Source organism: Pleurodeles waltl, chromosome 10, assembly GCF_031143425.1.
Source record: "Pleurodeles waltl isolate 20211129_DDA chromosome 10, aPleWal1.hap1.20221129, whole genome shotgun sequence".
Classification (NCBI taxonomy): domain Eukaryota; kingdom Metazoa; phylum Chordata; class Amphibia; order Caudata; family Salamandridae; genus Pleurodeles; species Pleurodeles waltl.
Window position 1 is genome coordinate 284,622,511 of NC_090449.1, and position 18,224 is coordinate 284,640,734.

The following is an 18,224-nucleotide window of genomic DNA, read 5'->3' on the forward strand; positions in this document are numbered from 1 at the left end:
ACCAGGGTGAAATATAAGTCTAACACCCAATAAATCTAATGAGTTAAGGGGAAATACAAAGTGGTCGCATTGTAGTTTCTTATTCACTAAAATCATGAGCCCACCCATAGGCCTACCAAAGCCTCCTGAGGCAGGCTGAGCTGCGACAAAATAAGTTGTGAACCCCTCAACATATATTAATTCTTCCGCCCAGGTTTCCTGGAGAAGGCATAAGTCTTGCTTAGAGATTAAATTTACCCATCCAGGATCTCCCAACTTTTTCCTTATTCCAGCTACATTCCAAGATACAATATTAAGTACAGAGGACACAGGTGTGGGTCTAACTCTTGGGATATGATTGGGTTCAAAACCCTTGATCGTTTATCTCTATAAACCATAGCATCTGAGGTGGGGAGCACTGAGGGAGAGACGTGGTTTAGTCAATCTAAATCAGATAACCGGGGGGAGCTGATCGATTGCTATTTAGTAGACCCAGAGCCATTCCCTTGTGAGTATTGAAAGGTCTATCGGTCCTTCCTGAACCCCCCCCCCCCCCCCCCCCGGAGAATACATGCAGAGGCCAATTCCAATATTTCTACCAGATATCAGAGAATGAGTCCGTAGGTTAAAAGCCATAAGGTTATCGACCATAGAGGTGTCAAAAAAGAGGATTGAAATATAATCAAAATATGAGTCTGGTTGAGCATGTCTACGTGCCTCCCAAATATCAGAACGGATAACAGAACATTTCCTCTGAATGCGAAACCAATAGACAACTTTATTAATGAGAGAATCATAAGACTCTCTCTGCCCAGCAAGTAACCTGGGGACCCCTGTCATGTAGATGTATGCATCCTTCCTACTCTCATCATTTCTCCCCTTGGGAACTGTTGCCTGAATGAATTTGGATTGACCTTGACGTGGGATTCTGGGTGGACTTACGGGCACTCGTACACCCTTCCCAACCATAGCTCCCATGGACACGGGATTTGTACAGGGAGGACGTAGATCGTAGTTAGATGGAGCGGGAATAAGCATACGACCGGAATCGGTGGGGTTGCCGTCGGATAAAGAGAGGCAACTTCCCTTTTTATTTGTTGCCATATTCGTAGGCTTAGCCCCCCGCTTTGGATATTTAGGGTGAGAAGCTGAATTGTCCCCACTGTCTAATGAAGATAGCACGTTAGGCCCCCCAATCGACTCAGGAAGGTGGTAATTCATGCTAAACGATTTGCAATTACACAATACCTTCGTCTCAGATAGTCCAGAAATTTTACCCAAAATAACCATTACCAAAGATTTTTAATTGTCCAGCTTCTGGGAAACGTTCTCCAGCTCGAGTGACATCTTGCGTTGAGCCTGCCAGACCAGTTCCTCTGTATCAGGTTCCACAGAAATTAAGGGCTGAGAGCAACCTGGGCTCTCACAAGAAGTAGATAGGAGTTGGAATCTATTGGAGCAGAGATTATCACTAGAAACTACAGACTTGGAACCCAAATGCAGAGAATCCCTACGTTGGTTACATTCTGCAACTTCAACACTTGAAGTAGCAGGAATGGAAGGAGCAATAATAGATGGACTCCTCAATATTGCCTCTACTTCCTCAAACAAGGAGTCAATAGCTTGAAATTGAATCCTAATGGGTTTAGAAGGGTCATCAATTTTCCGACCAGCTCGTTTCTTGTGTTTTTTAGCGCCAGAAGGTGGCGCAGGGACATCATCTGCCTTACGCTTCCCCATTATTCTCTACGGCGTGTCCAATCCAAGGACTGGGGCCCCCAAGAACGAAAACAAAGGGAAATGTAAATAATGATGACTCAGCCCGCACGGATCCCCTGGGTATAGGAAAAGAACAAGGTTACCTGGGACCAGGCACTGGCAAACCTGCTACTACCACAATGCAGATGAAGGAGGGGGGGGCCCAGCCCAGCCTCCTCCGGTCTCCGACGGGCCTGCGGTAGCGTGAGCGCAAGCAAGTCTTTAAAGGGCTCCTGCCCCGTCACAAGTCACCGCCTCCTCCTCCCGGGTGAAAATGCGCTTCCCGCGGTAGCGGGAGCGCAAGCAAGTCTTTAAAGGGCTCCTGCCCCGTCACAAGTCACCACCTCCTCCTCCCGGCTGAAAACGCGCTTCCCTCAGCACTGCTGGTCAGCATGACATAAAACAAAAATATAAGGGATGTGGCCCAGCCCAGCCTCTTCCGGGCGAAGGACGGGCCCGCCCTTGGCCCGGGCTTTGCCCGCGCGCATCCCGATACGGCGGGAGCGCGAAGTTGAATTAAAGGGCTCCTGCCCTGTGGACCGCCTCCCGTAACCACAGCGACCTGCAATGCGCTTCCCGCGATGGCGGGAGCGCGAAGTTCAATTAAAGGGCTCCTGCCCTGTGGCCCGCCTCCCATAACCACAGCGACCTGCAATGCGCTTCCCACGACGGCGGGAGCGTGAAGTTGAATTAAATGGCTCCTGCCCTGTGGACTGCCTCCCATAACCACAGTGACCTGCAATGCGCTTCCCTTCAGACTTTCATATTAATGAACCTGTAGTACTGCTGTCATTCTTTCCTAATCCTCAAACTAGGGCAGAGAGATCTCTCCATTCGCTTGATCTTAGGAGATGCATCAAGTTTTATTTGGACATAACAAAAACAGTTTGACGAACAAACCAGCTGTTTATAGCCTTTAGTGCTCCGAGGATGGGATGCCCAGTAACTAAGCAGACCATTTCCAGATGGATTGTAAATGCCATACTCTTTTGCCATCAGAAAGCTGGTCGACATTTGCAGGATAAGATTTGTGTACATTCTACCAGAGCTGTATCCATATCCTGCGCCTTATTCTCAGGTGTATCCCTACCTGACATCTGCCTAGCCGCAACGTGGAAGATGCCACATACCTTCACAAAGCATTATTTCCTGGATGTGGAGGAGCTCCGGGGATGCAGCTGTTGGTCAAGCGGTCCTTTGTCATCTGTACCAATAAAGGTGAGCCATCTCATTCTTCCCACCTTCCGCTTCTTCTTTTTCACGTCACATTTTCTAAATAACGTGATTAATTGCTTTTCCTTATGTTTTCTTCTCTAATTGTCAAATGTGACTTCTTTGAATTCGCACATCTACAGATTATATCAATAGAAAATGTGACAATTACTGCTTACTATTCTGATTCAAGCATGTGAATCTATGAAAGTTCCAATACTGGAGTAAGAAACAAGTACTTACCTGTAACTATGGTTCTCCAGTATTGGAAGCTTTGGTACTCCAGTATTGGAACTTTCATAGATTCACATGTGACCCACCCACCTCCCTTGGGGAGCTCACCTTGATTCTCTCTGTAGTATCCCCATTACAACGCTAGTGCTTGGAAAATCTGAGAGAAGGCAGCTACTCACAGGAGGGTTCTAGAGGGTGGTGTGTTGTGATTGGTTGTCTCTTGGTTTGGTCCTTTTTATGCATAAGGACTGCGATATGCTACTAAGCCAAGGGCCTAATACATATCCTGTATATACATTTGTGTGTATGTGTGTGTGTGTGTGTGTATATATATATATATATATATATATATATATAGATATATATGTACATTTAAGCAAAGCTTTTATATTACACCATGGACTCCCATCTCGACGAGGGGGAAGTATTCAAGCATGTGAATCTGTGAAATATCGGAGAACCATAGTTGCAGGTAAGTAACTTGTTTCAAGTAAGAGAAATAAGAACATTCAGCGTACAATAATCTGTCCCCTATAGGTGAAATTGTTGTAATTTATGACTAAAGTTTGAAAATCCAAGGCATTTCAATTTGGTTGATCAATCTATAAGTCAACCTCCCTTTTTTTACTGTTTACCTTGCATGGCATTCTTAAGTATAGTAAGGCCTTCTAGTGGAGGTGATGCTGATGTGGCCCATTTAATTGGTCGAATCCTACAAGAAAAGCTTTGTACTTTGGGTGATTCTACCAAACACTGTATATTTTGCTCTCGAAGACGTTTAGCAATTCTTTCAGGTCTCAACATTGTATATATTTTTTGATGCTGTTGTACTATATAAAGCTGATGCACAGTTACCCATGGCAGTACCACTCTCTTAGTATTTTCCTTTCTGGCATAGCCTCTGCATATTACCTGCAGGACATTCTAACACTGAAACAGGTTGCATAGTACCCTATGGTTTTATGTTAAGAGATTGTTCTTTACCTTTTTAAGTCCCTTCGACTCTCTCCTTGTAACTTTCAGACAATTCGTCACTATTTAGATCCCATATGGCACCAGCTGGGAGCCAAGACAAAGTCGTTGGTGCAGGATTTGAAAGTGCTGCGCACCTTGTTGCAGTATCTTTCTCAGTATGATGGAGTAACTTTTCTAAACCTTCTGGAATCCCTCCAAGCAAGTGAGAAGGCATTTGGAAAAAATTCAGGTATGTGTTGATTTTATTTGGATTTTTAAAAAATATTGATTGATGCTTAAACTTGTGTCTGCAATTGTTTGCTGTATATCTATTAATCTTATTCAATTTTCTGAAGCCTGGTTCTCAAAGGACTTTTTAAAATGTAATGTCACAAAAACATATTGTTTAACGATCATTTTACCTATGGAAAATGTTAGTTTTGGTTGCGTGGTAATATCATGAAGGACATTTCAGAGATTGTCATTGACGACAAACGATCCTGTGATTTGAATGCTCCTAATTCCAAATAACAGAAGCAGTGTAAAATGTGATAAATGACCTGCCAACATGCACAGTATCATTAGAAAGAAAAAAAGAATTGGCATTACACAATAATATTATCTTATCTTAAGATTTTGACTTCATTTCATGAGTTGTACCGTATGCACTTATCTTTACTGTCATAGTCCAATTCCAGATGAGCTACTTCAAAATCCTTGTCTGAAGTCAGAGTAATTCATCCACAGTTCCCATGCCCTGTGTTTATGGGGGCATTTACAGTCCTTCTAAATTGTAGGATCCTACACTTGCCAGTTGTAAAATCCACTTATCAAGAAGCTGTGCTTATGAGGCATGCCATGACAGAGCACTGTCCCATCTCACCAACACATAACTCATGCTAATAATCTTTTGTAGGTATACATGCTTGAATTATCTCCTGACATCAGGATGGGAACCACAGGTAGCCAGTGTTAGTACAGCAGTGTACATAGGCAGCAGTTAGTACTCAAAACAAGTGCACAAACCTCAGTAGACCATTTCTACCCCATCCACATTATGTGACCCAGCCTCTGCCCAGTAAGGTGGTGGGGTGGAGGGTTCCAACCTTCCCCAGAAGCTTCAACTGCCAGATTTGCTACTGTTTGTTCAGGCAAGAGGGAATGCTGTGGGCTCTGCTCGGGACGCTCTACTGAACTTTTGGCATGCACTCATCTGACCATATAAGTCACCATGTGACTATTTTATCTTCGATAGAGCTTGAGGTACAATTTTGGTATTTTGGGAAATAAACCATGGCAGAATCCACTCAGCCACAGACACTCTTCGTGCCACTTGGAATGTGTGGTGCCAATAAAGTTTACATGGGTCACCTACACACAAAATGTATTTATTGCCAAGTAAATCTGATCACAAATCTCAAAATTGCAGAATATGTCAAACTTTTAGTACCAAAAACTTGAAAGAGAGAGATGGCAGCCTCTCTGCCTCCTTATTATCGAATCACCAGGCGGATCTTCAGAAAAAAATGCTTTTAAAGTCTAAGAAGTGCAAATGAGAAGGTAGTGGATCGAGAGAAGCATTCACTGGGGCCTTGTCAGAACCTAGTCTTTCTCCCTCCAAAAGATTCTTTGTGTCTGTCTTGAAAGGTCATATTTCTGGTCATGGTGATATCACACTTGTGACTTCAGCAGTTTCATCTGCGAAAAAGAAGGCAAAGTCAATGCCTCCTCGATCTGCAACTAAGAATTATATTTCAATGATTTGAAAAAGCAATGAAGAAGTCAGTGATTGCTTCAGAATTGAAAGTCTCATTGTCACCCGCTGTCCATCGTAGACGAAGCCAACAACAAAGAGCAGACAGTCTACTGGGACTAAACATTCCTCATGATAGACGCAATAACCGTAGCGGATGACTTTGCACTCTGAGATTACTATGCCACTGATGGTATCTTCTTTTTTGACTAACCATTGTGTAAGTCATCGTCATTGACAACAAGCAAGTCACTAGTGTTGACAAAGATGTAAACCACTGCCAAAACACCTCCATCGATGAATGCTGCGAAGTAGGAAATTCCATCAACGAAAACTCTAGCGTCTACAGTGCCAAGAACAAAATCTGTCACATTATCCAAGTGATCACTGTTAGTGACAGTGACACCATCTACAGTGTCCCTTGACACTACAATTGCCACTGATTTGCCTCAGATATCAGCAACTTGTATGCTGCCCCTAACACAGTTGGCATCACTAATGAGTGACAACGGAGCAGCACTTAGATGATTCATCCTCACCTGGTGAAAGGTTCTCGGATCCAGAGTCGGACAGGGAACAAATATATTTTGATGATGATACGATGCCACTCAAGCAGATGGGCCACACAATTCTGATATCCTTTTTCTTCCAGACCTAGAAGAAACCTATGGCTACCAAGAGCCATACTACTCTGATGAATCATAAAAATTACAGATCTCATAGTCTAATGCCTCTCAAGTGGTTCAAGTGTTCATGGAATTTCTCCAAGACATATAAAGCTTTATGCAGGACCTTTATAGAGTATTGCCTCCAACCAGACCTCCTCCTCTAGAATTTACACCTAGATCAATAATAGATAAGACTGATTTGATTGATCTCTATAGTTTAATTTGTTAAACCATTACAAAGTAACAATTTATTTGATTAAATATAACTTACTAGTGATTAAAAACTACATATATAAATGAAAAGTGTGGTTAATTAAGAAAATAGACAAATCTTCCTCGGAACAAACAGCAAAATTACCAACAAGAGATGTGGGACAGTATTCTGATCCAGATCATGAAGAAAGGGCTAATTTCACTGATTATGACAGACTCCTCTTATGAAGATAATCAAGAGGTCTATGCACCCGTAAAGCAGCCAAGCATAGAACTGATTCCTGGAGACTCCTCGTTAGATGACACTTACACCTTGCAAATGCTAGTTAGGAGAGTTGCTGAAAAACTTAATTTGCCAATGGCAACAGTAGATGAAAAATCCTTTCTTTTTGATTTCAAAGATAAAAAGGACACAAGTCAGAACAATCCCAGTGCTTGATTTTGTTAGGAAAAAGCTCTTAGCTGCATGAAGAATCGTGCACTAGGAATGGATCCATGTTAACAGCAAAACTGAAAACGAAATACACAGCACCTAATGCAGCATTTGCATACTTGCTGAACCAGTCAAAACAGACTCTGATCTTGGCTGCAGAGCAGAGGAGATACGAAACCCAGCTACTCCAGGCGTGGTGCCCATACATAAGGAAAACAAAAGGCTAGATGCAATAGGGAATAGAATTGCAGTATTGGCTGCAACAGGGAGTAAACTGCCTATGCAAGTGCCACCCTTTCGAGATATGATCAACAATTATGGAACACCAGAGCACCTTTTCTCAACATACTCCTGAAGGACTGCAAAGAACAACCAAAACAATTCTCAGAAAAGGCAAAATCGCATCAACTACCCCCTAGATTCAGCCTTAGTTATTCAACACTGCTTTCAAGCAAATGACAATGGGAGGTTGTTTTAAGACATGTATCCGGCTGCACAGCACCACCGTCTGACCAGAGGTGCAGTCAGAGTTCATAGACACTCCCGTAATGATCAACATTTATTTGGAACACATGTAGAGGGGGCCTTCCAGGCAATTAAAACGGATGTGAACACAGCGAAAGCCTTACGATTTTTCTTTTTACTTTACAAAGAAACAACCATATTTTTACTACCAAAGTTAGGAATGAAAGTGCTCATTTCAGCCAGACACTTCATCCACCTTTCGTCCCCATAAGCAAAGATATTGTAACTCAAACCAAAACACACAATATAGGAGGAGGCAAACAGGGAATATAAAGGAAAGGAAACATAGAAGCTTGTCAAGCAGCAAGGGCCATGACCAAGGACGAAGAATTGGACTCGAGCAGCCCACCTCCATCATCTTCCCTGCTGGTGGGAGGAAAGATGAGGGCGTATTTTTCCACCTAGCGAAGCTCATTAACATCTGATCGATGGTTATTAAACGTAATTCATCATGGATACATTATAAAAGTTACATCAGTGTCACCAAAGGCATCGCCCATCAAGGTGAAGCACTACTACTTGGAGGCACTAAAACAATAAATAAGAAGGCTGTTTCTAAAAACAAATCTTATAGGACCCATATTCAAAACTGAGAAAAACCTGGAATTGTATTCAAGATTTTTACTCCTCTACAAAAGAAATTGGCAGTGGAGGTCCACCCTAGATCAGTGGGCATTAAACAAGTTTGTAAAAAGACTTTACATTTTTTATCCTTTATGAGTGTACTGTAGTTGGTTAAACAAGAACAATTATATGGCATCACTAGATTTAGAGGATGATTAGTTCTATCTCCGAGTACATTAGAGACGCCAAAAACCTCCAATTCTTGGTAGACAGATGACATTACTAGTTCCAATCACTCCTGTTTGGTCTGAAGTCACCACCCAGTGTGTCCACCAAAATCCATGACTCCAGTGGCAGCTCACTTGAGTCGTCCGGGCGAATGATATATCCATTCCTCGACGATTGCCTTATCAAAACACCATTATCACAGTAAACAGTTACTGCCCTATCACAAACCAAAGGTCTTATAAAGAAATAGGGTTTCACGTTCTGCATCAGTAAGTCTGTCATAGTGTCAACCCAGAATATATGGTTCTTCGGAGCAACATCTTTGCAGATCAGTTAAAGGAGTATCTATTGCAAGAAATAATAAAAAGGCTATTTAGCGTGAATAAGGAAATGAGTTAAAGACATTGGGTAACAATAAGAAAATTCAAACTATTACTAGAAATACTTTCTTTACTGCATCCCACTCACACTGGCTTGCAGACTGAGAACGAGGTCCCTTCAAGGGCTAGCAGTGCAGACAAATTAGGGGCAATTGGGACTATTATGTACAGACAATCAACATGAAAGAACTCATAACCCGGTGGACAAGAGGACGGAAAAAATAGCATATGTATTGGCCAGTACCTAAATGAGATCAAACCATGCTTTCGTCTAACCACAGATGCTTGTATGAAAAGTTGGGGAGCACACCTAATAGATATGTCAGTAAGTGGGGTATGGTCGTCACAAGAACAAAACCTACATATTAACCTCCTGGAATGGAGCGCAGTCAGACTTGCGTTGAAAGCATTCCACTTTGCTTTGTTTTATCGGTAAACAAGGAGATATGAGATCCAAACAACTGTCCCAAGAAGCGAAGCAACCTGTGCCCTGGGCATTGACACACTACATCAAAGTAACAGTAGGACTGCCCTGGGGTTTCTAAAAGGAGACAGTAAATGAACTCATCAGAAAGCACATGGATTGTCACGAATGAGAAATAAAGGCGAATCAATCAGATCCTATTTTTAAATAATGGCGCAACCTACAACTTTATCTGTTTGTAACACCAAATGGCAAAATTACAAAATGTAGTTGGTAGTGTGAAAGCTTTTTTGTTTTTTTTTAACCATTCTTTTTATTGCATATAAACAGCAACCAAAAATATTACAGTAGCGTATTGGACAACTGTAGGATGTAATTTAACCATGTTTGTTCCCTCTGGGGGATCCCCAGGGCTCACTCCTTCCTTCCCCACCCCTGCAAAGTCAAAGCATAACTTGAACATATGGTTATATCTGGCTACAGCCCCCCGCTCTTACATGGCTCGGCAGAGAGCACAATCTCCCTCTATAGCGTTCCACTTTCCCCAAATTCGAGACCACTTCTTCGGGCATCCTCTGCTCGTATAAACCACTCTTTCAGCCAGCATACAGCAGTCCAGGTCTAGTTTCCATTTCACCAGTGTCAGCGAGAGAACCTCTTGCCACTGCCCATCGTCCAAGTCGCCCAGATCCCGCACCCATTGGCACTTCAAATTCCCCAAAACCTCAGGGGTGTTGTTGATGAGTTTTCGGTATTTGAGAGAGATGTCCTTCTTAGGCATATATTCTGTTAGTATGCGCTCTTCGAGCGGGGTGGACTCTTAGGGGTCTGTCCCTTTTGGTAGCGTCATGCACAGTGCTTGCCTGATTTGTAAGTATCGGAACGCTTCTGTGGGTGCCAGCTGGTATTCTGCCTGGAGATCCGAGAAAGAAAGGCTGTGCCGTTCCTCCACAAGTCCCCCACCTTTGCTATTCCGATAGTGTCCCCCTGCGTGTGCCCTATGTAAGGTTTTCGGCTGGGTGGGGAGGTGGGTGATAAGCATTTTTGACACACTGGTTGAGAAAAGATTCATAGGCATTTTGCCTCAATACCACTTATTTTGAGGGTCTTTAGGAAACCAAAGAATTAAACATGTATCATCATATTAATCTTCCCTGCTTGGATCTCAAAATTCTGGCTCATAGATCTGCAGGCTTCGCGATTCAAACTCCATTCCTATTAAAGACAGTCCCATTCCTATTATTCAAATATCAAGGCAGGGTCTTACATCACAACTCATCCTCCCTGCGCCTGACTACCATGCTAGAGTTTATATCACTAAATATTCTGCCAAGCTATAAAGCACCTAGAACTGTTTCAGCTGTTTAAAGGTATTCTCTAAAATGGTAGAGGTTTTGTACCTTGGCCTCAGCAAATAAGATTTCTCCAATCATCATACTTCCATATGATGTACTACCTTTATTTACTAATCTTGGCATTATTTATTTATTTGACAAGTTTTGTATAGCGTGAACAAGACCCATCAGGGTATCAGAACACTGTGCAGAGAAGTAGATACGTAAACAAGTATAGATGCAAATAACAAATACTGTATATATAACAACAGGTTAAGCATACAAAATGAGAAAAAGAAAAACAAGAAACATAGTAGATATAAAGTAACAAAATTGCATATTAGAATTGAGTCCAGGGCTGTATACACAAAATAATAGTCAGTTTTGAGTGGCTTCTTGTCTGTAGTGGAAGGTATTTATTTAGTTGCAGGCATAATCGGGATTAAGATATACGTCTATTAGAGTACACATCTGCAGCCATTTCTAAGTGTCTCAGGACTCCTTCTGCAATCTCATTATTCTCTACAAGGGTGGTCAAGGAATATATGCAGGTTTATTTCACAACTTCCCACTGCTACGAAAGAACCACCAGCATGAGGATTAATCAGTTCTATACCAAATGATAAGAGAACTATTCTAACCAGCACACAAGGCATATCTTCAAATGTTTTCTCTGAAAACAGTCTTTCTACTGGCCGTCACTTAAGGATGAAGGGATGAAGAAATGAATGCTTTTTCAGTTAAGCTACCATCTACAAACTTTGACAAGTCCAGTATCAGTCCTGAATTCATTTTTTGCAGCCTTGGTATCTTTCATAGATTCGCATGTACCCACCATCCTCACCATTAATGACACTAAAGCATGATTGCTAACAAGCTACGAAAATTTGGCTGTTGGAGCCTCTGGGGAAGGTTAGACCCTGAGCCCCTCCACCTGATTGACCAAAGTTTAGGTCACATAATGAAGTGGTAGGCTAGAGATGGTCTAATCACGTTTGTCCATTTATTTTCAATGTTAATTGAAGTATTGGTATACTGCTTTACTAATATTGGCCGGGGGGAAGTGGGGGTTCCCATCCTGCCATCAGGAGATAAGTCAGGAATGTGAATCGATGAAAGATGCCAATGCTGCAGTATTGAATTTACCGGTATGTAACTTCTTATTTGGCAGAGCCATTGTCAGAGCAATGCCTCAATCTGTCCCGGGACTCAAAAAATGGTCCTAATATTACCTTCTGGGATGCATCCCTAGCACATTGGGGAGGAATCTTGCCCTTGTGTCAGTCAAACTCTCCAAAGTATATTCTGTGTCAGTATTTAAGTTGTACAAGCTGGTAGAAAGAAATTGAAACTACGCAAGGGGCAAAAAGTGTCATTTTCCAATGCTTGACATTATGTCAGCTTCACAAGCAGCATTCAGACTAGAAATGGAGTCTTGTATATTGATGATTAAGGATCTATAGATTCCCTGCTTTCCGACATCACTGCGGTCTTCAGAGAGAAAATTTGAACTGGGGGAGTGATCTGTTACCAATCTATAACATTTATTGGATATGGAGGTAGCCTTACTCTGTAACCCTCATGCGTCATGAAGTGTAAACTGTAGACCATTTGGTAATTAACAACTGGCTAGAATTATTTAATCAAAAGGTCATTGTGGCAGCCTCCAACCACTGACACAACCCACTGCATGCTGTGACCAAATAGGCACTGGACATACGAATGCTTGATGAGTGTACTGTTATTTTGGTCATTCAACAAACGTGTACCTATGTTCCTGCCTGGCTGTTCATTATTTTAGGTTCAGATTTTATCATCCATTTAAATCATTGGTTTTAATTCACATAGATCGCTGAATAGAATAATAAATTAGCAGCACTGGTCAGCTTGTGTCAGAGGAGCACAGAAATTGAAGCCAGTTGAAACTATTGCATTGAGTGGAGGGGAAAAAAGGCCCGTGAAGAAGGAAAACTGCAATTATATTTGTTTATTTTATGTAATTGACAGATGTTGGTTTGGGTTACCTTAATTTAGAAACTCCAGCCAAGACTACACATTGTTCTTGAAATCCAAAGCACAACAGAACTTTGAGAAAACCAGTTTATATTATTTTTTAGGGTCTTAAATGTTGTCCTAGAACTTCTTACAAGGCTACTCTGGTTTTAGAGTCGTGAGGTTTCATGTTGATTTCTGTTCTAGTGTTTTAATGGATGTTCATTTTCTTGAAGGTTGGCTTTTCCTCGACTCAAGCACATCCATGTTTGTTCATGCTCGAGCGAGAGTTTATCACATTCCAGATGCAAGCAAGGATAAAAAAGGGAAAGCAGTGGTAAAAGAAGAACCTAAGGAGAAGCAAGGTATGAGGCTCATTAATTTGAAACTTCTAATGTCATTGCAGTGAATTTCTTTCCTACCCTAAGATATTCTTGTTGCTAGAATATGGTTAGGTGAAGTTTAAAGTCTATTTTGTCATATACTGTGTGCGAGGTGATATACTGGACTCAGTTCAAGAGAAAACCAGTTACAGCTCCAACTGGTCTTTCAAGTTATTGTTCAAGGGGTATTCTTAGTGCTGGGCCAGTCTTACAGTACCATGTAGCTCCTCCTGTGCACCAGAATCAACATACTGCATTTTGTGAACTGTCGGTCATATTTGAACGTTTCAAGGTATGTTTGTGGGTTTTTTGTGTAATACCATTTTAGTGAGTTTTCAAAGGAACAAGGAAAACCTGCATCACAACAAATTCCAAAGTTAATGTTAACGTGCAGATGAGCACCCCTCATTATTAGATTGGTTACCTTCCAGGATAACTTACACTTGAATTTTAAAGGGCATCATTTAAGACCCACATGTGAAGAAGCCTAAAACACACACCTAACTTCTTTTCTCATTCAACCACCCCACCTTATCTTCCAGGCAGGTCTGTATCTGTAACTCCATCCCATATGCCCGCTTCCACGTGCTCTTATGTAGATGCAATAATAAACAATACCTCAGCTTTAAGTACAGTGTTCAGAATTCAAAAAGGCCCAAGGCTCGTACTTTGGGCGGAATGTCTTTGTGACCGGGCCGCCCCGGGCAACAGCGGGGAACCGGCAGAAACGGAACCGCTACGGCCGCGTTCCCAGGTTCCCCTGGGAACGCGTCCGCAACGAGGCCAGCGTCCTGAGGTTGCCTCGGCAACCTCCGATGACGAGGAGGCTCCGGATTGGCCACCAGGCGGCCAAAAGACGGAAGCTCCGGTCGAGAGGGGGAGAGCCGGGGAGGAAGAGAGAAAGGAGAACGACGGCGGCGACGACAAACCGAAGAAAGAAGAGAGAGACGGCGACGAGGACATCGGAGGAGGACCCCAGTGGCCTGGAAGCGGCGGAACCCGAACCCAGAGGAACAGCGCCCGACCGGAAGCAGGGGAGACCAGCCCAGACCGACGAGAGGACCTCCACAGAGCCAGCCACGACCCTGGAGGGTCGTGGCTCTACAAGGTACGGTCCTTCTGGACAAACCGAGGGGCACAATAAAAGGGGAGAAACGCTGGGGAAGGGAGGGAGGGAGGCAGGGTGAGGGGAGGGAGGAGAGAAGGGCACTTTAAAGAGCACCGGGAGAGCACAAAAGGGTAAAGTACGGAATATACACAAGCCCTGAAGTCCTCACTGGCACCTATATCACACATAAACCCCCCCCCCCCCCTCCTTAAACCTTTTCCCCAGTAAAACAAATAAGTAGACGACGTGTTGTAAAGCGTTCGTTCCACTCACCAGCGATATGTGTTCCCTTTTTCTTGTATGTCACATCCGGGACCTTATGAGGACGATCCGGTACGCCACCTAGAAAAAAGGAAGAAAAGGGACACAGATTAGAAGGAAGATATTCACCACTCCAGAGAAGAAACCGGCGCTAAACGTCGTACTGACTTTTCATCGGTTCTTATTTCAAATTACTAATAAATACTTACCTCAAAAACCCAAATTTACCTCTCCTGAGTGTCTATACTGTGGGGACTGTCTACAGTCTTCCATTAAAGGCAGGGCTGTGAAATAATACATATACAGACCCAAAGAGTTTAAAAACATGTATTGGGTTGGGATAGCTTCTCCATAATCATAGCACTTCACATCATGATCACCTAAATTGAGCCAGATACGGTTGAGTGTCTTTTTGTTCCTAAAACCTATCAATTACACCATATGGTGGTTGCCGCCAAATGTTTATTACCCCACTCTGCAATCCTGGTTTTGCCCCTGAAGTGGCCAGTGGCCTCAATATACCAGAACAGATTCTGGCCTTCGAGATATGGAGACCCCAGTAATGCTGTCAGTCTGGCTCAGCACTTCTACCAGAAGAACTGAATAAGTCTGGTACATACTACCCACAGATTCCCCCACAATACCAGCACTTATGATTATATTGGAGTACATGCAGTGTAGGCATTCTCAGGTACCATCACACGCATATTTTGTACTCATTTTCTCTTTGGAGTTAACATCATCCTTCTCACGCCGCTGCTCCAAAACCTCTTGCCCAAGCCCGCTGTCAAATTCCACTTCTTGATACTGTTGCCATTTTCTTTTATGAGGCCATTTTGCAGGTGAGCTGGCATCGCTATAGATAATTCTATGATAGACTAGGCCCCCACCCTTCACCCACTCAGTCCTATATTTTCAGTGCCATTTTGGTGATTTGGGAAATGTACATGCTTTCATGGTCAATCCTCCCCCTCTTAATACCTCTGGTATGCTCCACAAAGATCCAGAGGCCACAGCTCTTTCTGTATCTATTAAATGCTTTTCTGAAGCCGGACAGACCAGCTGGCAATGGCCCTTAGGTGTTCTGTCCAAAAATATTGATGGATGTTTAACATGCTTCTTATCTTTGGAGACATTAGCAACCTCTTACTTACTCTAGCCTTACTACTGGCCCTTATAAACTGTAAAATGGCTTTCTACTAAGTCAAAATCTCGGCTCATGGGATGGCAGTTGGGAAGGCTTGGAATAAGTAAAGCAGGTGTTGCAAAACATACATTTTAATGACATTGATTTTGTCTAATCATATATATATATATATATATATATGTTCGATGGCATGTGTAGCTGCAGATACACATGCTGTGCACAGTCCGCCGTCTGGTGTTGGGCTCGGAGTATTACAAGTTGTTTTTCTTCGAAGAAGTCTTTTCGAGTCACGAGACCGAGGGACTCCTCCCACTTCGATTCCATTGCGCATGGGCGTCGACTCCATCTTAGATTGTTTTTTTTCCGCCAATGGGTTCGGACGTGTTCCTTTTCGCTCCGTGTTTCGGGTCGGAAAGTTAGTTAGAATCTCGGAAAAAAACGTCGGTATTGTTGCGTTCGGTATCGGGTTAGTTAGAACAAATCGACACCGAATTTTGAAGAGCTCCGGTGGCCCTTCGGGGTAATTTGATCCCCCGTCGGGGCCTGGTCGGCCCGACCGCCTGCGACTTCAAGACTGATGGAACGGACCCCGTTCCGCTTCTGTCCAAAATGCCATAACAAATATCCGTATACGGATCAGCATCTGGTCTGTAACTTGTGCTTGTCCCCCGAGCACAAGGAGGATACGTGTGAAGCCTGTCGAGCGTTTCGGTCGAGGAAGACGCTGAGAGACCGAAGAGCCAGGAGATTACAAATGGCATCCACGCCGACAGGTCAACAACGGTTCGAGGAGGAAGAAGAAGCTTTCTCCATCCACGAGTCGGATTCAGAAGAACTCGACGCTGAAGAAACAACAACCGTGAGTAAGACGTCGAAAATAAGGACTCACGAAAAGTCCACAAAAGCCCAGGGGACGCCACCGCCAACAGGCCATGGCTTAACCCAAAAACTAGGTGACCGACCCAAGGCACCAAAAAAGGGCATGCTGGTGTCGAAGTCATCCGACTCCGGTCGTGATACCGCCACACAGCAACCTCGGAGCAGAGACAGCGGCTCCGAGAAACTTCGGCACAGAGACAGCGGCACCGAAGAGATTCGGCACCGAGACACCGCGCCGAAACCAAAGAAAATTTCTTCGGAGCCGGAAAAGACTTCCGAAAAGGTTTCGGTCCCGAAACATCCAGCCTCGGAGCCGAAAACTAGTTCCTATATAGAGGAACAAGGGTTAACCACCCAATTACATAGATTTGGAGAGGAGCTTCAAGCTGTAGAGCCTGACTACACGCAGAGAAGGCTTCATATTCATGAAGACACAGGGAAGATAACCACTCTTCCCCCAATCAAGATTAAAAGGAAACTTGCCTTTCAACAAGGGGACAAGCAACCACAGGCAAAGGTGGCAAACAAAACAACCCCACCACCTTCTCCACCACCATCAACACATGCATCACCAGCGACAACTCGACCACTAATTCACTCACCAGCTCATACCACAATGAGTCAGGATGATCCCGATGCATGGGACCTCTACGATGCTCCAGTGTCTGACAATAGCCCAGACTCTTATCCTACAAAACCGTCACCACCTGAGGACAGTACATCCTATACACAGGTGGTCGCAAGGGCAGCCGAGTTTCACAATGTCTCCTTACATTCGGAACCAATTGAGGATGACTTTCTCTTTAACACCCTATCCTCCACCCATAGCCAGTATCAAAGCCTTCCCATGCTCCCAGGAATGCTAAGACATTCAAAACAAATATTTCAGGATCCAGTTAAAGGCAGAGCCATAACTCCAAGGGTGGAGAAAAAATATAAGCCACCGCCCACAGATCCAATATATATTACAACACAACTAACACCAGACTCAGTAGTTGTGGGGGCAGCTCGTAAGAGAGCCAACTCTCATACCTCAGGCGACGCACCACCTCCAGACAACGAGAGCCGCAAATTTGATGCTGCGGAAAAAAGGGTTGCAGCACAAGCAGCAAATCAGTGGCGTATTGCCAATTCACAAGCACTTTTGGCAAGATACGACAGGGCTCATTGGGATGAAATGCAACATTTCATCGAACACTTACCCAAGGAGTTCCAAAAAAGAGCGCAACAGGTGGTGGAAGAGGGCCAAAGTATCTCAAATAATCAGATACGGTCTTCCATGGATGCAGCAGATACAACTGCAAGGACAATAAACACTGCAGTCACAATACGAAGGCACGCATGGCTGCGCACTTCTGGGTTCAAACCGGAAATCCAGCAGGCTGTGCTCAATATGCCGTTTAATGAACAGCAATTGTTTGGGCCGGAGGTAGACACTGCCATCGAAAAACTCAAGAAGGACACCGATCCAGCTAAAGCCATGGGCGCACTCTACTCCCCGCAGAGCAGAGGCACATTTCGGAAAACACCTTTTAGGGGAGGGTTTCGAGGTCAACCCACAGAAACCACAACCTCACAAACAAGGCCTACCTACCAGGGTCAATATCAGAGGGGAGGTTTTCGGGGGCAATTTAGAGGGGGCCAATTCCCAAAAAATCGAGGAAAATTCCAAGGCCCCAAAACCCCTCAAAATAAGCAGTGACTCACAAGTCACACACCCCCATCACATAACACCTGTGGGGGGAAGACTAAGCCAATTTTACAAACTTTGGGAGGAAATAACAACAGACACTTG

The 18,224-nt window shown here is 43.7% G+C and overlaps 1 protein-coding gene across 3 annotated transcripts in view; it reads left to right on the forward strand.

Annotated features, from left to right (window-relative positions):
- The window catches only part of ERCC4 (ERCC excision repair 4, endonuclease catalytic subunit), a 232,308-nt gene that overhangs the window by 87,967 nt on the left and 126,117 nt on the right, over window positions 1-18,224 (forward strand). For all 3 annotated transcript variants that reach the window (XM_069210419.1, XM_069210420.1, XM_069210421.1), the window contains 2 exons: window positions 4,207-4,387; window positions 12,888-13,016. In XM_069210419.1, coding sequence (XP_069066520.1) covers window positions 4,207-4,387; window positions 12,888-13,016 — 310 coding nt within the window. The remainder of the gene's footprint in view (window positions 1-4,206; window positions 4,388-12,887; window positions 13,017-18,224) is intronic.